Source organism: Nymphalis io, chromosome 21, assembly GCF_905147045.1.
Source record: "Nymphalis io chromosome 21, ilAglIoxx1.1, whole genome shotgun sequence".
Taxonomy (NCBI): Eukaryota; Metazoa; Arthropoda; class Insecta; order Lepidoptera; family Nymphalidae; genus Nymphalis; species Nymphalis io.
In genome coordinates, this window is record NC_065908.1 from 614,028 (window position 1) to 637,380 (window position 23,353).

Consider the following 23,353-nt stretch of genomic DNA (forward strand, 5'->3'; position numbering starts at 1 on the left):
ACTTAAGATTTACGTGTCCTTGTCACTGGAACATCTCGGCTAAAATATTTGGTAATGTCACAGATCATATAATACTATACTATTAATATCATTGGTAATATCATTCATCTTTTGCCAATGTGTTTATGAGATATTTAACGATGTTTGAAATCTTTACTAATATTGTAAATACGAAAGTATGTTTGTTTGTTCGTTTGTTACGCTTTCATGTCTTAACTACTTACTGATCATTATGATTAATTTAGCATACACGTTGTCAGAGGTGCAGAAAAGGAACATAGGGTACTTCACATGCCCCCCCCCCCACATGCTCCTCGAAGCCTAAGCGGATACATACAAACGCAAATAACAGTTATTACGTATAGTCATTTATTTATATTTTATTTTTACAAATACGGGAAACCATTTTATAAAACTACCACTAAATGAAAATTAAAATCATGATTAAAATACTAGTGACGTTCCATTAGGAACACGTATACAATTTTTATCCTTAAATTATATATTTAACGTTATCACAAATCATATAAAAATACCATTAACTTATGAAATAAATAAGTTGAAAAGAAAATGTAATAAGCTGGATCAAATGTTATTAATATATATTTATATATTTGTTACCACCTATATTCCTTAACAATTTTTGACTAATGATATGTCGTTAGATGCGTTGAAGTATCCAGGCTGTTATGACGTTACGAAATATCTGCTGGCCGCCATGTTGTCGGGATGTAGAATCAACACATTAAATGTGAAATGAGCGAACGGGGTGAAAACGTAGACAGAGAAACAAATAGACCAAGGGGCCGTGAAACCGCGATTGAGACAGAGAATTGATTTGGGATTGAGTTTGTCAATGTGTGCGTATAATGTTGCCATAGTAACTACATTCCCTGTTTTGGGAGATAAATAATTTTCAGATTTTAAAACAAAATAAGTTTATTAAATTTTACTTTTTAATATTTATTATACATTTTTTTAATTAAAATATTTTTTTGTTTTCCCACTACACCCAAAAACCGTTGCATTGTTTGTTTTTGTTTCCGTTATCAATAGTATTTCAGCATCTTTATATGGTACTGGATTAGCATTCTCCTCAGATGTTGAAATTTAAAACACACAATTAAATTATTAATAAAGAATTGTTGCGGAATCTAATAATATTATAAAATTCATGAAGAATGTTAAATAATGTTGTCGTTAGGAAATTATAAATAGGAGAACGAATTAATTAAAATAACATATTTACATATAACGAAGCACTTTAGGTTATTATTGGACTCCGTATTTATTTGTTTACACTGTCGACGAGTCGATATTTTTTTATCGAAAATCGGGACATTTTTTTTAGCTGACGCTGGCAGCACTTACATGATAAATAATTATAGGTTATGAATAATAAAAAATGGAAAATCCTATTATCAGGTTCCTATAAGGTTCCGTCATGCTATGGCATAAATAAACATCACTGAGAAACTATATTTAGGAACAAAATAGACGTACGCGTAATACGCGTGAAAACACACGCTGGCTTCTTGCTGTCGCTTTAACATGAGATAATACGACACTGCACCATTGTATAACTATTGATATGATATAAGGATTGTTTCTCGGCCTTTTCACAGGATTAGAATCATTTTTTAACATAAAAATAAGCGAAAATTGAACAAAAAACACAATGAATGCACCAACTGTCAAGTTTGTTTCGCTACTTCAGTAGCGAAACAAACACTAAAACTGGTTACGCGATAAGGGACAAAAGATTTGATAATTTGATCTCTGTCTAAACCATTTGTAACGTAATTTTCGTTCTCTTTCTTGTGTAAGTAAGAAGGTAGACTGCCTCTTTGGTCTAGTGGCTTGATATAAGGCCGCAGACCCGGAGGTCCTGGGTTCAATTCCCAGGTCGGGCCAATAAAAAGTTATTGGGTTTTTCTGTCAGAAAATTTTCAGTAGCAGCCCGTAGTGTGGAAGTTGGAAGTGTGTACACTCTCGTGCCTCGGAAAGCAAGTAAAGCCGTTGGTCCTGCGTCTGAACTCTTTCTGGTCGTGTCGGACTGCCGTCCCATCGGATTATGAGAGTTAAGGAATAGAGAGTGCACCAGTGTTTGCACACACACTTGTGCACTATAATATCTCCTGCGTAGTTGGCTAATCTCTCTTGAGATTGGCCGCCGTGGCCGAAATCGGTCTGGAGGACATTATTATTATAAGTAAGAAGGTAATCGTCATTGGGTCTATTAGTTTCTCTGTCTACGGGTGAAACGCATCCTATTCTCTGGGCGATGAGTGAGCGAGACGGAGCCCTAGAGTCTAATTGTCAATTATTATTTTCTTATTAAATAAATTTTCAGTTAAAATTCATAGAAAAAAATTACATTGCTATTAAAATATTATTATTATACATGCTGGATTATCGAATTAGAACAAACTTGTGCTGTAATGATATATGCTAAGTTTTGATAAATAAATAAATATATTTGTATATCGGATCTCCAAAGTCACTTTCTTACTATTTTCTATAGTAGGGTTTATTTTCTTAATTATTTATATTGCTCGGCTCTAAGACGCGAGGTCAGTGCGCGAGGTCGGTCTCGTCGGCGACCTCTGCGGCGAGGTCTGCGAACTTGGCCACGTAGTCCACGCTCGACTCCACCATCAGCGAGTGCAGGTGCGAATCCACCTGTAAAGAGATTTGAATTCCAAGCACGTAAAATGAAAAACTTACCAACTTCTGAAATTCTGAAATTGGGTAAGACCGAAAATATTATATGAGAGATTGTGACCGGTTCTTTAAATGAAGTGCAGCAAGTGTTCGCTGAAGATCTGCCATAAAAATCTTACGTTTCAGATATATTAAAAAAAACATTAATATAAATTAAAAATTGTGTATTTTACACAAGCGGCACGGACAACATGTCTATGGAGATATAAATACGAGAAAAAAAAAAACAATTGTGATTATTCATTTTGTATTGTGCAGAAAGAATTGGGTGCATATTTTGAGACCAATTGTTTTTTTTATTGTATGCTTGTCAAAGTATACATCTTCGAAGAATAATTAAATAAATGGTAACCGACACCAGCACTGACCGGCAAGTCCGGCGGCGGCCGGCCCTCTAGGTGACCGAGGAAGCTGCTGAGTGAGAAGTCTTGCACGGAGCCCTCCAGCCAGCCCTCCGCGTCCCGCAGCAGGCGCGACGGAGACAGCGACATGGACTCGCCCGGCAGGAAGTCTGCCAGGGCGGAGTGACGGGGGTAACGGACAGTTCGTACTTCATATTACAATATTTATAAAACAAAATTTACTTTATTAAGAGAAGAACCCGCAAGAAACTCAGTAACTATTCCTTCACGTCGGTTAAATTACTTAATTGTAATAAAGAGTATAAAACTTCGTAATAAAAAAAAAACAAAAAATCCACACATCCGTCACACACTCGAATATTCGTAAAACCAAACTCACTGGCAATGTCCGTCTGATCCGCTTTGGCTCCAGTTTCGGTTCTCTTCAGCTCCGCCGGATTCGCACAACCATCCTTCACGATTTTGTCTTTATTATCTCTCGCTTCTTCATCTTCGTCTGTCTTTGGTTCATCTGGAAAAAGAGCGTTTTTTATATGAACAGTCTTAAAAAAATAACGTTGAATGTCAGCACAGCTGTGCCAAGGCCTCTTCTTCGCTCGGATGTTTTGGATCTTATTCCACCAAGCAGAATTCCTCGTGATTGAAAAATTGTAAACACTATATAAGCTTATGAAAACTCAATGCTCGTCCGGTCGAAACCGCAAACGTTTGTTTAAATTCTAGTATTCTAGCTTTTCTACGCTTTTGGCATGACTTTTAAGAAACTAAATTAAAAAAGCGAAATTTTTATTATTGAATTAATTAATTATGTTATCGAACTTCGGTATCCATATAAGAAATACCAAAAAACCCTTGGAGAACGGAATAAAGAACTTCCTCTGAATCTAAGTGTTCAATATATCTGTTTGGGTATTTCCTAAACCTTCCTGCACGCCCTTCAACCCTGAAACCTCTGCAGCGTGAAGTTACCTTGCTCGTTTATGTTTTCGGGTAGAGGCGTGATCGGTATCCTGCGATCTCCGTCGTGGAAGAAGAACTGCCCGTTAGACTCGCTCAGCACGTAGTAGAAAGATAAACTGAAAAATATTATATAAGATGGTTAATACCTTTTTACATAGTCACTTGTATATTTAAACTTGCGTTAAAAGAAAGTGTGCGCTTTTTATATACTGTTTATAATATTTAAGGGCGCGTTTATTTGTTTATTTTACGCGTTAATGTGTTGATTATGATGCTGACCGATTTCGGCCACGACGGCTAATCTTAAGGGAGATAAGCTAACTGCGTAGGACATATTATAAGCACAAACAAAGATGCGCTCTTTGTTCCCTAGCTCTCATAATCCGATGGGACTGCAATCCGACACGACCGGGAAGAGTTCAAGTGCAGGACCAACGGCTTTATGCGCTTTTGGCACGTAAGTGCACTTACAACTTCGAGACTCCGGGCTGCTAATTGGAATTTTTCGAAAAAAAATCGCAATAAAATTTTATAGACCCGACCTGGGATTTGAACCCATGACTTCGGGATTTGTTACCTTATAGCTAGCCACATAACCAACGAGGTAATTAAGAATATTTATATATTTATCGTTAATGTAAGAAAGTTAAGTAACCGCAGTTGCAATGCGCTTGTCATGCATTTTACAGCAATAAACAAACATTAACTAATTCAACATTTGAGTGTGAAATGAGTTACATTATACATTATTTAATACAAAATATGACATACTCTGAAGTGGGAGTGGGGGGCGGCTTGGGCAAGATCCGAGGCGGCGCTGGGGTCGTGTTGGAAACCATTTTGACTGGAATCAAATCTACAAACAAAACAGATAAATATAAACACTACAAATATAAGCCAATTATTTAGTTACGAAATGTGACTGATCAAAGCTACTCACTGCTGGGCGGTGGTAGTTTAGGCAAGAGCGGTAGCAGTCGCTGCACCACCACCCTGCGGTCCGTCATCCGCGGCCTACCCCGACGCCACTTCGGCAAACCCTCGAGGCTCATCTGGCGTTGGGTCTGTTGAATTTATTTCTGTTGATTCTACTAATACTAGAGCAATTATTTCTTCTAGCAATATACTTTGGTCAGGAGGATAACAATAGCCAAAAGATTTAAAAATCGAATCTGTATCTTTCCTATCACTAAACGACATGTATATTACTGAGCTACTAAGGATTATCAGTCGTTAAGCGGGATATTATGAATACATTGGTATTTACTTCAAGCTCAGGTCTCGGCGCTATCGGCGTTGGATGTCGGAATATAGTTGAACTGGTATCCACCAACTTGGGCGACAAGTTCACCGCGCTCTGCGAGCTGCATGCTTGTTGTTTCTAGATATAATAAAATCAAATTAATATCACCTTAATTTATAACTAATAAGAATCAATTTTGACATTCATAAAAGTATAAGATACGCCGTTTTAATTTCCAATGAATTACATTAATTGGAGAGATACAAAATTCGAAAACAGCTTCAAGATTATCTGCTACAAAATTTTTATGACTTACGCAAATAATGTCGTCTATGATTAGGGTTAGGCATACGGGCGAAATACGTTTCGACTTAAATTCGAGTTGATGGCAGTGAACGTGTATACTAATAACTTTATAAAGATATATGCATTCAGGGATAGAAAGAAATGTAATTTTGAATGAAATCAGTAACCGAGCAAAATGATTGAATATTATAACAATAGTCACCGGTCGGGCGGCGGCCGCGCGCGGCGCCACGTGCGCGTTGCCGGCCAGCGACAGCAGGCGCCTCAGGCTGCAACACACGCGCACGATCACCCCCCGCTCACTGACACTGCCTCCTAACGGTACTCCTCTGAGGTCAGCGCCTCAGGCGAAGATACGCAACTCACCGATCGCTGAGCAGAGCGAACCCGCCGGCCGGGGCCGGACCGACGGGGCGGTTGATTAGCTTACTCACGAGCTTCAGGCTTCCCGACGACTTGTGGTCCGGGGATGACAATTGTTCACCTGCAATTCAATATACACATTATATAAGCGGAGCGGACCCACAGTGCAGAGCGGCATGACTGGAAAGTAAATGCTGTGATTCATCAACTCACTTTACTTACGGACAAACATATAAAACCGAATGAATTACATTTCATGATATTCCATACTATATATTATTATAACAACGCTAATGAAATCGTTTCTTTGTTTAGACATGCTTTTGGGATTAAAACAATATTAATTAATTAATTTGAACAGGTTTATACTACGCGAAGCAGATGCCGAGATGGCCTAGTGGTTAGAACGCGTGAATCTTAACCGATGATCGTGGGTTCAAGACCGGGCAAGCACCACTGAATTTTTATGTGCTTAATTTGTGTTTATAATTCATCTCGTGCTTGACGGTGAAGGAAAACATCGTGAGGAAACCTGCAACTGTCTAATTTCGTTGAAATTCTGCCACCTGTGTATTCTACCAACCCGCATCAGAGCAGCGTGGTGGAATAAGCTCCAAACCTTCTTCTCAAAAGGGAGAGGAGGTAAGGCCTCCTGTGGGACATTAAAAGGCTGTTACTGTTACTATATAGACTACGCGGATGAAACTTCATTAAACAATAATGTTTCCTATACACATTACTTGTTGGCAGAGTTTTGTTGAATCCCATCTGGATAGGTACCACCCACTCGTCACGTATTCTGCCATCAAACTGTACTTAGTATTATTGTGATCCCGTTAGGGATTATAGGGGTAAGTCCAGTTTATCTAAGAGCACAAGTGACATAATATCTCAGTTCCCAAGATTGGTGGCGCATTGGCGATGTTAGGAATGGTTAATATATCTTACAGCGCCAATGTCTTCGGGCGATAGTGACCACTTCTCGTCAGGTGGTATATTAGCCAGTTCACCTACCTAAAATAGTGACACTCTTGACACTCGTATTTACTCCTACTGTGCCATAATTACAAGCTCTTAATACTTTGTCATAAATACAACTCACATTTCCTCTCATCACCAGATAGTCCATCGTTGCTGTCCTGACTGAAGGTGTTCTTCGGAGAGAATATGTCCGTGTCAATCTCCCTCTTTTCCCTCTCGTCCTCCACGGAGCTGTCCACTTTGTCCGGCGTCTTATTGCCCTGTTTTTTGTCTATGGACTTATCTTTGTCACTCGATTCGGTCGGTTTCGAAGACTTTAACGGCTGTGGAAGTGGTGGGGTTGGTTCTGCCCACCAATAATCCAATTCGAGTTTTGAACGCGCGCCGAACTGTAATATAAAGTTTTAAATATAGGTTTTATTTAATTTCAAACATATTTGATTCATCTGTAAGTGAATATAAAAGGTACATATATGACCTAACTTACCATAACTTGTAATATGGACGAGACTATAATTTCCGTGATTTTGAGACACATAACAAACATATTTTATAAAACGCTTAAACCGTACTGATACATTTGGTTTCTATATTCTCACGGTCGAAGCCGCTACTTATATATACATATTAATTTCTTAATTTTCTTGTTACAAGAAGGCAAGGTAACAAAATCTTAATATATATATTTAAGAAGAAAATATTTTACGTTCCTATACCTTTAACCGAAATATGCCATTAATAACTTATTTATCTGTTAACTAAAACAATTCGAAATAAATCACTTGTAATTATTGATCAATAGATGTTATAGTTTGTAAGTATCGAGCTTACCATTAAATACAGGTCTCCTATAGTAAGTTCACCCGCGTCATGCACGCTCCAGCCCTTCCTGATCTGCCGTATAGCCATGTCCACGTCTATATCCGGCTTGGATTCCTCCTCCTTCTCCTCAACTTTCGTGTCTTCGGCCTTCGAGTCCTCGGCCTTATTCTCCTCGGTCTTCGCTTCCTCAGAATCCTTTTCTAGTACCAATGTGTAGATACTTCCGCCACGTTTCTTTGGTCGAATGCGGAATTTTACCTAAATGAAATACGAATTCATTTTTAACATGAAAACTAATTTATTTACTGGGAGTTTATATAGTGTGGCGGAGTTAATTTTCGTGTTTTTTTTTTATGTTCAAAAAATTTCCATCTGATAATAAAAGGTTACCAAACTATGATGTTATGGACCTTGTGACGAAATTTACACTGGCTCACATACCCTTTCAAGCGGAACACGACAACTAAGAGTATTAGAGTTGGGCAATATATAATTATATATAATTTACTGGTGGTAGGGCTTTGTGCAAGCTCGTCTGGGTAGGTACCACCCACTCATCAGATATTCTACCGCAAAACAGCAATACTTAATATTGTTGTGTTCCGGTTTGAAGTGTGAGTGAGCCAGTGTAATTACAGGCACAAGGGACATAAAATCTTAGTTCCCAAGGTTGGTGGCGCATTGGCTATGTAAGCGATGGTTGACATTTCTTACAATGCCAATGTCTAAGGGCGTTTGGTGACCACTTACCATCAGGTGGCCCATATGCTCGTCCGTCTTCCTATTTTATAAAAAAAAAAATAGGTAATGAGTGGGCGATGTCTACCTATATTATGATATGTTGTTATTTTTAATAAAAATTTATTTCCTTTGGTATCTACTGTGTTATGACACTATTCATAAATAATACTAATAATATCCTCGGACATTTTTCACACACGGCCATCTGATCCCAAATTAAGCTTGTACAGAGCTTGTACTATGGAAACCAGACAACTGATATACTACATATACTATTTTTAGCTTCTTATATATGTAGCTTCAAATATAATATTGTTCATAGCGTACAATAGGAATTTGATAAACTAATCTATATACAATTACAAAGTACCTTTAGATTCTTAAATTTCCGTTCCTTTCGACTCTTATCAGTCCGCCCATCGCTTTCGTTATCCGTGTCGCTCTTATTAAACTTTTCGTCATCCTCCATTTCTGAAAAGCTGTCTTTTTCTCTCTCTGACATATATTTGTCCCTTTCCGGCATATCTCTATCTCCTTCCTCCTCCGCAGTTTCTTCCGATTTCATCTCTTTCTCGTCTTCTGTACTTGGCTTTTCTTCATCTTCGTGGTTGTTTTTGTAGTGGGCCATGAGTTCGATTCCGTCTATCGCTGTTTCGTCGATGTGCATTAACTTCGTGTGCTCCGTGTCATCTATTTTAAATTTTTTATCTGCATCTTTATCCTTGTCGGTTACGCTGTCTTTTCTTTGCCGTTTTGGTGTTCGGATTTTGACTGTTACAAAAGATCACATAATAATAATTTCACGATCATAAGACAACTTCAGTTAATATTATACTTATTTGAAACAAATTATTTACTATACAATAAACTTAATTTTTAATTTGAATAATTTAATTGAAAAGTCACAACTATTAATTTCAATTTGTTGTTCTATATAAAATAAACAATATTAGATATCTCATGAAATATGTAAATCAAATAGTATTTTGCTTATTATGTTACAGTTCCTGGGATTTTAATCCCGGTACCCACATAAAGCCATCAGTCCGCTCCTACTTTCACTGTAGTCGTATGGGGATAAGCAAATGTAATGTGTCCTTGTTTGTAAATACATTTGTGCAAACCGCTATCCGGTCAGGAGGCACCATGACCACGATAGCTTGCAAGCGACCCCGTGACGCTCATCGTTAAGACGGAAAGGGTACCGCTGGTTTTTATGTGGGTATGTCGCACGCATAATTCCTTTTTTCCAGTGAAGAAAAAAGCGGTTACCATGATACCAATATACCATGGTCTATAAACTGTTCGTACTTACCACCACTATCCTTATCCCTCCTCAACGACCCCATTCTCTCCAAATACGAAGAGAAACAAATCTTCTGGCTGGATAGGTGTTCGCTTGGACTGAGGACCGGTAGGTGTATCTCAGCCCCTGGACGAGGACCCAGGTGTAGGGCTAACTTTTTGCGTTGTTCTAAAGTAAGAACTTAAAATTAGTAAAGTATTTTGATCATCGGTAGAGCAAAGAGAAAGCTAACTCAAAAATACCGTAGTCGATTAACAGCTGATTTATAAGGGAAGGTCTAAAGGTCTACGGAATGGATAAACCATCTGTTATAACTTTATAATTACCCTTAGCTTTAAATTATTAGTAAATCGGTAATACGAGTTTCATAATCCTTTCAAAAAACATTTTATTTAAATCAACCATCATTCGTTACATAAACGGTTACCCTCTAACTCTATTCCCATTTTAAAAGTTGATAAGTTTAATTTATATAAATTTTAAAATGGGAATGTTTATTATATAACATTTTATATTATTAACTTCAATATTTTTTTAAAAATATTACTGCGTAATAAATCGTGTGACTTCATACAAACAACTTACCTTCCACAATGGTCCTATCCGTTTCCAACTGCAGGTGGTCGACGAGTCCCCCGTCTGCGTCGCCCGGTACTTCTTGATAGTCTTCAGAGTCCTTGCTTTGATCTTCGATCAATTTCGGATCGATACCATTTTCCGACACAGACTTTTTGTAGTTTGACTGATTTTTATATGTTAAGTATTTATGTTAAAGTTTACATGAAATGACCAAGGATCCGTGATACATTAATCGACTGACAATTATTTACTTTTATATTAATATTACAATGGAACCATTCACTAATTTATTGGAAGGCCACGCTAAATTATCCTTTACCAAATGCCAATATCGATTTTATTGACATGTATATATATATATATATATATATATATATATATATATATATATATATATGCAACTAAGACCCATTTCAATGATATTGCAGGTCAGAGTCGGCCGGCAAGCTCGCGCCAGCGGGACATTCACTGGCCGTTAACGTTTGAAAGAATATTACGACCAAATATGCCATTCAAAAATTCGACCCGAGATGGTCGGGTCCCGTAATGCAAGGATACAGTCCGCCAGCGCCTGTCGAGCGCGGTGAGGAAGGCGGCGAGCGCCGTGCGCAGCGGCAGCGCGGCGGCCGCGCGCGGGTTGTGCGCCGCGCCCTGCACGCGCGCCCACGCCGCCGCGTCGCGCGCGCGCAGCACCACCTGCGCGCGCGAGCACACCCGCGCGCCCATCGCGCGCTCTGCCGCCCGACCATTTATATACGTTAGGGGAATTGTGATGACTGACTTGAAACACACGAGCCCCACCCTTGATGTCAAAGTAAGCAAGTTCGACGGTATTTGGGATGACCACATTTGCAGTCACAATCATTAATGGATGCATCCATTGCTTTTTTTTTGAAAACTTTCTGACGCCCGTCACGTGTGTAGTACATACTCAAATTGTTTTATGCCAAAAGATGTTGAAGAAAATATTATTTAGTTTAATTTTTTTATTATTTGAATGTAATATACTTCTGTTGTTTATTTTAAAAGTGTAGTGTCATTCAATTGTATTGTTGTTAATGCATATAATGGTGTACTGTGGTGGTAGCGTTTCAGTAAATAGATTAAGTAATCACTTGATGTATTGATTGAAATATAATAAAGGATGAATTGTCAAATTTATTACGATTTATATCTTAAAAAATCCTATGATACTTAACTATCCGACGACTCTGTCATTCTGAGAAAACTTATAATTGTGTTCCAGCCCGGGGGCACAAGTGATAATTATTTGTAACTGTTCAAAACTGTTATATAACTGCTTTATTTATATATTATACACTTTTTCTATATTATAAAAGTCCTTATGCAACTTATTAAAATGTATGTCAAGTTCAATCGAATCAATGTTGTCCACGTTAGTTTTTAATTGCCTTATTTTTTGTTTTAATAAAACAGACATGTATAATTCTGTATAATTTTTAAGATTTGTTTTTTATTTAAATGTTACATCATACAGAAAAAAAATATGATAATAAACGGAGTAGCCTTGGCGAAGTCTGTGATTTTATTTAGTACTAGCGTTTGCCCGTGGCTTCGCTCGCGCTTAAGTTAGGATAAATTATAGTTTGGACGTCTGTGATTTTAAAGTAAGAAGTGGTTATAAAAAAGTAACGGTAAGGGATTTTTGTTATTTTTAAATTGATGATTTTTTTATAGAATAGGAAGGTGGACGAGCATATGAACTTACCTGATGGTAAGTGGTCATTGGCATTGTAAGAAATGTTAACCATCGCTTACATCACCAATGCGCCACCAACCTTGGGAACTAAGCTGTTGTGTAAAGTACGAGCTACGAGACCGTCAATTAAGTGGTGCACATGGCAATAATGGAATAAGTTTTCTTTATACAAAAAATCACTTACAGTAAAGGGAGGTGCACTCTCTAGGAGATATTGATAATTATTTCTAACCCATGTGGTTTACGGTCTGCGTTGATGAATCAGTCAGGAAAAGTCATTATATGTGTATATAGTAATTATAACAATAAAAATACGTATATTTTTATAACTTTTGACAAACTCAACCGATTTTGATAAATTAAAGACTAAACGAAGCCTTGAAATACTTCTAATAATAATTCAGTTATTTTAATTCGTAATTTTTAGTTGTTTCAACGACTAGCCAGTACAAACAGACAGAAGGACAAAAAAAAATGATTGTTTTGGTTTTGGTAATTCGCAAATAGCCATATTAACTTTAAAGAAGGCATTTATTTTGACACAGACAGGACATTACAATTTTATTTATATGTATTGATGAATAGATTTGACGATAGAATACCTTAATTAAATACATTCAAACTTTAATAAATTTTAAATGAACTATGGTCGATCACTATTAATAATAATTTCGTTTCTAATTAAGTAAGCACTTATAACCCCTTTTCAATAAATTATTATCAATGGCGGCCATTATTGTGCTGTCTCTCTCACAAACTATTGGCATCTATTGCTATGTTTGTACGGTTAGGAAAAAAAGTGAATAAATAAATGATCTTACATTATTATAATAATACATATACGGTAGTTGTCATATAAAAAAGAACGCTTGTTTAAAGGGAAGATTTTTTTCAAACTAACAACTAACTTTTCTTTACCGCAATTCACATACATGTGATTTATTTAATCTATGTTTATACATAAAACAACTTTTAATTATTTGCCCAGCTGTCTTACTATTTGAATTTGTTACTATAGAGAATAAATAAAATTTGTAAAAAAAATAGTTAGCGATTTTACTGTATATTCCTAATACAGTAACAGCCTGTAAATGTCCCACTGCTGGGCTAAGGCTTGCCCTCCCTTTTTTGAGGAGAAGGTTTGGAGCTTATTCCACCACGCTGCTCCAGTGCGGGTTGGTGGAATACACATGTGGCAGAATTTAGATGAAATTAGACACATGCAGGTTTCCTCACGATGTTTTCCTTCACCGAAAAGCACGAGATGAATTATAACAGAAATTAAGCACATGAAAATTCAGAGGTGCTTGCCCGAGTTTGAACCCACGTTCATCGGTTAAGATTCACGCGTTCTACCACTGGGCCATCTCGACTTTATATTATGTATTATTCCTAATACAGTTTGCTCTATTAATGAGGCTATTTCGTAACATAAATATTTACTTTTAAGAAGAAATACATAACTACACAGGACATGAAATAAATCAAAAATTTTGGAAACACACATCGTTCTAAAAGAGCACTGACATTTTTATAATAAATAAAATTAAAATGATAAAAAATTACCTATAACAAAGCTAAAGCAAAAACACGCCGTCTTAAAGATTGCCCTGTGGCATTGTACCCAAGACGCTGGCACTCTTGCCTCTCTGCACCGCTGGAATCGTTCTCAATTATATGACCACAATTGTAATTCATGTATGTTTAATGTTATTAACGTAATTATGATCATATCTCTTTACAAAATTTAGTTTCATTAATTAAACAATTGCGCGGTTATTTTGGCGGCACTTATGTTTTTTTTAAATGTAGCTTTGTTCACAACCAAGATAATTGATATTTAATATAGACAGTTGAATTTATTTGAAAGTCACATTTGGGACAGGTACGGATAGGACGGACTTTCGTCCTCTAACTTTAAGCGAACGCTAACCTTTGAAACCAAATTAAAATTATATTTAACCAATCTATACTTTGTCCATATGTAGCATGAGTTAGCCAGGACGATAAACACAGGGTAAAATACGTAAACGTGTATATATTATTTACTATTTATGTACGAAAGTTTCATTTATAAACATATTGAAACATCGGAAAGCTTATATGTGAGTTTTCTTCCAGCCACTCTAGTGTGAATAGCTTGGTTATTAACATATATAGATAAATATCTTATAGACTTACCATTAAATAAAAAAAGGAACTAGGGTTAATTTAGACTTATAAGCTAGCCACTAGATCAACGAAGCAGATACCAAGTAGATGAAAAAACTAGACACAAACCAGTTGATACCATCATACCTTGATGGTACTAGCACTTGCCAAATCATTTTGTGTTATGATGGTACTCACCAGCTATCTGGTTAAGTCTCCTTAAGGCCCTGCACATTGGCGTTCGAACTCTCATAGTCTTCCCTCTCGCCCGCACCGCCATACTTCCCCCTCGCACCATCTCACCGAGCCGAGCGCATGTTTTCTCGTTCACAGACGTTAGCTTTCGACGGAGTTCACCGTAATTTATCAGGGCATATAGCTCTTGGGCTACTTTTTTGACATCTGGAATCGTCAAGATTCGATCTAAATGAAGGGAAATTATAAAAAAAAATCATTATAACGAAGACCAAAAAATACACGGTCGAGAGCACCAACAGAACGCCTTTACTTATATTTAAATCACCACATTTACATAATTCAAGCCTTAAATACTCGACCTACGGTTCGTATCATAGTGTAATAATAAATACGAAGAGATAGTTAGACAACCTCGTTGTCTATATTCAAAAAAACTATTCGTTTCGCTCACGGATAGTATAATTGTCTAATTGTCGTTTAATTTGTTCATTCACCCAACTATCCGTTGTTCGTATCCTTCAGATCTTGAAGTAGGAAGCTGATGGCTTTTAAATTCGCTTCGTAGCCAATTCACCTATGCGTAAATAGAACATACCGTTTCTTGAATATAGTAATTTAGCCGATAGGATGAAATGAATGGGAAGTTGTTTAAAGTAGAGCGAAGTCCCTTCCCCTACCAGTCACGTGCGCTGTGCCAGCTCTGTTTCCTTAACGCCTAGCACGTCACTCAATTAGGAATATGTACCAAAATTACACTTATATTTATACTCACAAATATATATTTCATCGAATAAACATCTGTAAAGAAGCTTATTATGTTAATATCTAATATAAACCAAATAATAATAATAATATCCTGGGACATTTTTCAGACACGGCCATCTGATCCCAAATTAAGCTTGTACAAAGCTTGTGCTGTGGAAACCAGACAACTGATACACTACATATACTTCTTTTCTTTTGTAAATACATACTTATATACATAATTACACCCAGACTCAGGACAAACAGCCATGTTCATGCACAAAAATGTATGTCCTGGGTGGGAATCAAAGCCACAACCTTCGGCGTGAAAGGCAAGTATCTACCAACCACGCCAAGCGGCTCGTCAGTTATATTGTGACAATGTTTCGTACATTCGCAGTTATTGGTTGGATATCGACATTTTGCATACAGACATACGAGTTGACATAACATTCGTTTTTATAACACACACCATGCTAACATCACGCTGCATACCTTATGCATAAACTTTTTCGTTTTCAAGAAAAATGTCTAAACTCACTTTCATCAAAACGCACATGCTTCGAGAGCTTATGCCACGTCCTGTAATAGAAGTGACTGACTTGCGTCTTGGTCTTTAAATTTCCATCAGACATGCCTTTCTTCTTCATCTTAGCACATATGTACGCGGTGATAGCATCGAAGTCTTTCCCATATTCATTTAGTGCTTCGAAGAACAAACTCTTCTCATCCGCTGACCAAAGCGCTTTAGGCATTCGTTGTTTGACAGTTGGAAACTTGAGTGGATCTTTGTCGTCCACTTTGTTCGGTGTTTCGCATTCTGTAACGTCTGAAAACATGATAAGTGATGTGAATTTCGAATAAAACGTCACTCTTGATTTATTTATTTTTTTTTTATAGAATAGGAAGGCGGACGAGCATATGGGTCACCTGATGGTAAGTGGTCACCAACGCCCATAGACATTGGCATGTAAGAAATGTTAACCATCGCTTACATCACCAATGCGCCACCAACCTTGGGAACTAAGGGCGTTTGGTGACCACTTACAATCAGGTGGCCCATATGCTCGTCCGCCTTCCTATTATATAAAAAAAACCAGTAAATTCATCATTAATAACTATCCTCTATGTTGTTATACTTTAAAACATGAACTTCGTATATATCGTTTAACCGTTCGACATTACAGTTAGTATATATATACATAGACAGAAAGAACAACTTACTACATATTAAACGTTCTTCCTATAAGCATGACTTCCACACATTCAAAATTTACTTTATTCACCGCTTGTGAATCGTAATTTTACAATTTTAATATAAGCTCCCACCGGTTCGGAATGTAAATGTCTACCGAGAAGAAACGGCAAGAAACTCTGTTACTTTTTTTAACTATAATCATATACCATTTTAAATATATCCTGTATGAACAGCAACGAATACTAACTCTAAGAAGTTCTATACTTATAATATCCAGTACAGTATAATAAGCTATATTATTATTATTTATTGTATTTATTGGTGTTTGTAAAACATTTCTTACTTTTCGCATCCTCACCTCGTTTATCAGTCTGCGGTTCGAGTCTCAGCTTCTTAATAACCCTGGCACTGGTTCGCTGCTGTTGCTGCGTCGTCAGGGACCCGAGCAGTTCCGTTCGCTCTTCATCTGCGACGGACGGCCCTCCCGGGGACATGGCTGTTTCTTTCACAGTCACCTAAAATGAAAAACATACATATAATTTCTACTATTTAAATGTAGATTTTTTATTATAACTTATGTATGTATGCATATTTGTACCGATAAATGTATTTTTACCAAAATTATTTATCGAAAATTAATCTTTTGTAACACAGAGTATAAGTCTTTAATAGCAGGACTCCAGAAAATGTTACATAAATATAATATTTATATGTAAATTAATTAGAGTAGCGCTATCTAACTAATAAAATATATAGTATTAAAAATTATTTTGCAAATGGTTTACGCGTTCATTTTAATTTCGTTCTTATTTACTTTTCTTTATACCAATTAATATTTTTGGAACTGTTTTATTTTTATTTATTATTTAAACCAGAATTTGAATGAACAAACATTTATATAGATATATAAATGCTTGTTCCCCAGATAAATAAATATAATAAACAAAAAAAGGCACCAAAGTCCAAAGCAAAAACAATTGTTATGTACCAACAATTACATTTTCAGAAATAGCACAGCGAATCAGGAAGCATATAATGAATCACGTTACATAACATATTCAATTATTGCATGATTATGAATTAGAAGCAATGCACTATAATCAGTCTGAGAAAACAACCTCTGCACAATCTAACATATCATATAATATGACATATTAAATGGCCTATCATTTTGTAGCAACCGGAGGTCGCATGTTATATACTACGTTATGTATATCTTTGTTTAAAAGAAATTTCAAACATTATTTGATTATTTTTTTTTTTAATCTAGTTTCTTTTTTTACGTTTGTATATATACAAAAGCCGAGATGGCCTAATGGTAAGAACGCGTGAATCTTAACCGATGAACGTGGGTTCGCGGGCAAGCACCACTGAATTTTCATGTGCTTAATTTGTTATTATATTTCATCTCGTGTTTGACGGTGAAGGAAAACATCGTGAGGAAACCTGCATGTGTCGAATTTCACTGAAATTCTGTCACATTTGTATTCCACTAACCCGCATTGGAGCAGCGTGGTGGAATAAGCTCAAACTTTCTCCCCAAAAGGGAGAGGAGGCCTTAGCCCAGCAGTGGGACATTCACAGGCTATTACTGTTACTACTATACACAGACCGACTATGAAGAAATAAATTAAACTACAAGATATTTTATTTATATTTTTAGTTATTTTTTAATGAAGAAACAATCAACGAAAGAATTTTGCATTTTAACTTCATCCAGTCGTTCGGTACTAAAAAGTGTCCTTCTAATGTATTTAGCTCGTCAAGATTGATAAATTATCTGATACGTTTTCGATTTAGTCAGGCGACTCCCTACATAACATATGTGTCTAATATAGAGTATATTGTGTGTCAAGTAGGTAAATGTGTTTTTTCAAACTATGTTTTGTATGGAAATAATTGATTGTCGTCAATCGTCACCGTAATCGCTGAAGTAATCAAAATAATTCCCTAATATGGCTATTACATGACCGTGTGACCTGTACTCGAAATGGTATTTGTTAGTGGCTAATCGGTTTGGACATTATAATAAATAAAGAGCGATGAGTCCAATTATTAAAATTTGTCTTTGCAACCTGAATTTAAACGACTTCCTCTTATCCTACGGAGTTAAAATTTTGATCGGTTCAGACGACGACATTGCAATTTTATGGTAAGGATGACCTGATTTTACACCTAGGATCGGCTCCATGCGAAAAACTTCTGAACCGTCAATAGCATGGATTATAAATTACTAAATATTGTATATAAAAAATAGTTTTATTACTTTTAATATACTTTTCAAAGTGGCATGATGACCACATATACTAACAGTCCATTTTACATCGATAAAAAAAGATTCCAAAAATATTGTTTTTTCATGGATATTTTTCGAAATCGGTTTTTAAAATTTTATATTATGTAAGGACCTACCCATACATAATACACTTCTAAACGCGCTGCAGAAATTGGACAAGCTCATTTAGAGAACCGACTAATGAGCTCCTTAGTTTCCAATATTAGTGGCGAGTTTTTAATTCACATGATACATTATACTGGTGGTAGAGTTTTGTGCAAGCTCGTCTGGGTAGGAACCACTCACTCATCAGATTTTCTACCGCAAAACAGCAGTACTTGGTATTTTTGTGTTCCAGTTTGAAGGGTGAGTGAGCCAGTGTAATTACAGGAACAAGGGACATAACATCTTAGTTCCCAAGGTTGGTGGCGCATTGGCGATGTAAGCGATGATTAACATTTCTTGCCAAAGTCTTTGGGCGTTGGTGACCACTTACCATCAGGTGGCCCATATGCCCGTCCGCCTTTCTATTCTATAAAAAAAAACATCAAATCTATTAACACCCATTCACAATCAGCGAAGGCGAATCACATTTTTTTTCCGACACCGCCCATTCAACAGATACTTCCTGGTGCGAGATATTTGTTTTTTGGTTTTTGTAGTAAGAATCTTCTTTTAAAATTTGTCTGATAATTTATTTAAATTTTATGTTAATAGATACGGATTATTGCACAATACGTGATTATATTATACGATAAAAAAACATGAGAATCGTATTCATTGATTGGATTTTCCAGGTTCACGCAAAAACTACTAATCAAATATACATGGAGTTTTCAAACAATGATAGTAAATAGTTTTGAAACAGAAACTACAAAATATGTTTGAATTTTGCATTTTTTTAATATACAGCATAGTTTCTAGTGCGAATGCTATGTAAACGATAATAAATGTACAAATAGTATATATGTATATACATATTATTTACATACATATTATTATTATACACAATAATATATATATATATATATTTATATATATATATATATATATATATATATATATATATATATATATATATATGTACAAACAATACTATATATTTATATATATAGTAACAGCCTGTGAATGTTCCACTCTCCCTTTTTGAGAAGAAGGTATGGAGCTTATTCCACCACGCTGCTCCAATGCGGGTTGGTGGAATACACATGTGGCAGAATTTCAGCGAAATTAGACACATGCAGGTTTCCTCACGATGTTTTCTCGCCGTATAGCACGAGATGAAATCACGAAAATTTGTGATTATAATCAGAAATTAAGCACATGAAAATTCAGTGGTGCTTGCCCGGGTTTGATTGCCATCTCGGCTATATATATTATAAAGATAAGTGGTAGAACGCTTATTATATATTAATAATACAGAACATAATAAACAACAATCAATCAAATCAAATCAATCAACAGCCAATCGTTGTCCACTGCTGAACATAGGCCTCTCCCAAAATAGCCTGCCCAGCGCGGCGAGTATGGGCAAACCCCTCCCTTAATGGCAGATGCGCCCAAAAAAAGGCCCCCAATAAACAACAACGTTTATTTAATTTGTTTGTCACACAATATTACGGCCTTCAGCCGTTTAAACTTAGAAATTTGGACCGTTAGTTTTGAAGATATTATTTAAAAGGAATACTTCATTGTTTATATAAATACACAGAAACTTCTAAGAGTTTTACATAATTAAATAATAACGGCCTTACTTGTGGTAGAGCTTTGTGCAAGCTCGTCTGGGTAGGTACCACCCACTCATCAGATATTCTACCGCAAAACAGCAATACTTGATATTGTTGTGTTCCGGTTTGAAGGGTGAGTGAGCCAGTGTAATTACAGGCACAAGGGACATAAAATCTTAGTTCCCAAGGTTGGTGGCGCATTGGATATGTAAGCGATGGCTGACATTTCTTACAATGCCAATGTCTAAGAGCGTTGGTGACCACTTACCATCAGGTGGCCCATATGCTCGTCCGCCTTCCTATTCTATATAAAAAAAAAAAAAAAAAAATAAAAAAAAAAAAAAAAAAAAAAAAAAAAAAAATGTTTCTTAGCGGCTGTTTAGTTAAATATTAATTTATTTATTTCTGTTATTATTGATTTGTCGAATGAAGAGGACACAACATTGCCGTAATTTCCTAAGTACGTCAATAAGTATTTGTAGTTTGTCAAAGAAAGTCAAAAACCAAAAATATACACAATAGTACAAAAGAAAATTTGAAAACGAGAAATACATTTTATAAACTAGCTGTGCCCTCGTTTTCACTAACAAACTAACCGACTAAATATAAATCTAACAACACCATGGAAAAAAATATATGCGGCAACGAAACGAACCTAGGTAGGTACCTATAAACTTTAACTTACAAAGTTATTTACAAACCGAAATAAAAACATACAGCATGAGTAATTTCAAACAACCTCCTAACTACCTGTTGAGGTATGTAAAAAGTATAAAAAGTGCTTACAGTGATTGGTTGCCTTAGATTAAATAAGTAATAAATAAATAAATTAACTGTCTATGATCATATCTCGATATCTTTTATAAGAATTAATGCCATGTTTACAAAAAACGACTTTTCAAATAATGCATTATTTTAAAACAAATTTGATTACCATACAAAGTGACATTAGTGTAGTAGTTACATTAGTGAGTCAACCTTAAAAGATAGATATAATATATCTACGCGTGGACGCGTTAACCGACAAATGCCAGCATAAGCTTAACCCTATTTACTATGTTTGATCCTATAGATCTGAGCTCAACTTACATTGGAAGTATCTAAATTCTTCTTTGACTGCCTAGTTGGTCTAGTAGCATGATATAAGGCCGCAGACCCGGATGCTCTGGCTTCAATTTCTAGGTCGGGCCAGTAAAAAGTTATTGGGTTTTTCCTTCTCTTGAGGTTGGCCGCCGTGGCCGAAATGGGTCAGGAGGACATTTTTATTATTATCTAAATTAATTTCTTTTTTTTACTTATTTACAGTTATTTTATAGCATTTTATATTATCGTAAAAATGTTCGACGTGATTGTTTGATGTGATTCTTTAAATTGACATAACTTTATTATTTATAAACCGATTGAAATAAATTTTAGTTAGCCTAGCCTAAACATTAGCGAAAACCACACCCAAATCCATTAAACCGTTTCGAAAATTAGCGTGCACGAACGCAGAAACAAACAAACAAAAATTCTAACAATCAGTGTTTTGGGTTCTATTCCGTTGATAAAGAGCCCCGATAATATCTTCCATGTACAGACAGCGATCAGTAACAATTTTATTATATGTATAGCAAATATCGATTAGATTTAATTGAATAGGAGAATACAATAGTAGCATCGATTATAAAAATTATAATACTATTGCATTACACCACTATTCACATACGCAGCCATGCTTTATTATAATTATCACCAAGACCCTATATATATATATATATTTCTTCAATATAGAATCATTACACTTAATTATTTAAGTCAAAGTAGAAACAGCCAGCGTTTCGAAAAAAAAGTACCCGAGGAAAAACGTAATAAAATCAGCATCAGGGTTTTATAAATTTTTATAATTGTATACTTTATAATAAAGAAATAGACAGGAAGCGAGCCTTCCCAAGGTGTGCTATCAACAATAAACGTGAGTATTAGTCTGTAATTGTCCCACCGCTGGGCTCAGGTCTCCTCTCTTTTTGAGAGTGAATAAATACACTAATTATATAATAACCTTTTGCTCACAAACGTCAATCTTTCCCTTATATATTAAGAGGCAGTTTTGACGTTTTCTGAGGTCATGTTATAACACTGTATGCGTCGCTCCATATTTTTGATTTTTGTACTTTGTTACGGGTTATAAGCAGTCGAGTAGAGCTTATGTTTGTTCCTTGAGTTACTTTTATGAGTTAACATTTTTCCGAACATACATAACATTAGAGAATATGTACTCTTTATATAAATATCAATTGTCAACAGATATAAAATTATTCGGAAAAATAAATACAACTACTTAAAAGAAAATTATTGAAAAAAAAACATTAACATTCTAGAATAGTCTATTTAAAACTTTACACGCACGGGGAATAAAGGGATTTGCTTTTTAACATATGTGAACTAAGAGTAATGAAACGTGTTTTGCACTAGCAATACGCAGAGTTGCATCTCATTTGATTATTAACTCTTGCTCTAGTGTTTAGCTTGTACGGCTGCAGTTCTGGTTTTAAAAATTCGGATTGGACCAATAACAATGATATCGGGTTTTTCTGCCGAGGAATTGTCAGTATCAGCGCGGACTCCGCGAGTTTGGAAGTGGACAGTGTTAACAATGCTGTGCCTTGCGCACATAAAGCCTTTGGCCGCTTGAACTCTTAACTGACCGTAGAATTATAAAAGAGAGTACAACTATGTTTGCACTACAGTATTAAATCCGGCGCAGTTGGCTAGTCTCTAATGTGCGCCGAAATCAATCAGGAAGACATAATCAATTTATATAAATATAACACGCGAAAAATAGCTTAACACATGTGTTAGAATGAACGAGACTTAGTTCATTCATACAAACAAGGTAACTCCTTAACTTCAACGCAGTCGGACAAAAAAATCACACGCCATACGTCATAAAACGTGCGTTAATAGAGCCTTG

At 35.9% G+C, this 23,353-nt stretch overlaps 1 protein-coding gene across 4 annotated transcripts in view; it reads right to left on the reverse strand.

Annotated features, from left to right (window-relative positions):
* Positions 1 to 2,465: 2,465 nt before the first annotated feature.
* Positions 2,466 to 23,353, reverse strand: part of LOC126776713 (protein cramped) — a 38,265-nt gene continuing 17,377 nt past the window's right edge. For 2 of the 4 annotated variants that reach the window (XM_050499351.1, XM_050499349.1), the window contains exons 3-20: positions 16,742 to 16,913; positions 15,742 to 16,029; positions 14,457 to 14,681; positions 10,946 to 11,121; positions 10,394 to 10,550; positions 9,818 to 9,976; positions 8,873 to 9,273; positions 7,771 to 8,019; positions 7,061 to 7,328; positions 5,962 to 6,079; positions 5,798 to 5,864; positions 5,314 to 5,427; positions 4,987 to 5,110; positions 4,818 to 4,902; positions 4,056 to 4,162; positions 3,466 to 3,597; positions 3,093 to 3,235; positions 2,466 to 2,682 (exon numbers count right to left, since the gene is read on the reverse strand). In XM_050499351.1, coding sequence (XP_050355308.1) covers positions 2,575 to 2,682; positions 3,093 to 3,235; positions 3,466 to 3,597; positions 4,056 to 4,162; positions 4,818 to 4,902; positions 4,987 to 5,110; positions 5,314 to 5,427; positions 5,798 to 5,864; positions 5,962 to 6,079; positions 7,061 to 7,328; positions 7,771 to 8,019; positions 8,873 to 9,273; positions 9,818 to 9,976; positions 10,394 to 10,550; positions 10,946 to 11,121; positions 14,457 to 14,681; positions 15,742 to 16,029; positions 16,742 to 16,913 — 3,093 coding nt within the window. In that variant the 3' untranslated portion in view covers positions 2,466 to 2,574. The remainder of the gene's footprint in view (positions 2,683 to 3,092; positions 3,236 to 3,465; positions 3,598 to 4,055; positions 4,163 to 4,817; positions 4,903 to 4,986; positions 5,111 to 5,313; positions 5,428 to 5,797; positions 5,865 to 5,961; positions 6,080 to 7,060; positions 7,329 to 7,770; positions 8,020 to 8,872; positions 9,274 to 9,817; positions 9,977 to 10,393; positions 10,551 to 10,945; positions 11,122 to 14,456; positions 14,682 to 15,741; positions 16,030 to 16,741; positions 16,914 to 23,353) is intronic. The other 2 variants (XM_050499350.1, XM_050499352.1) reach the window with 2 other exon arrangements.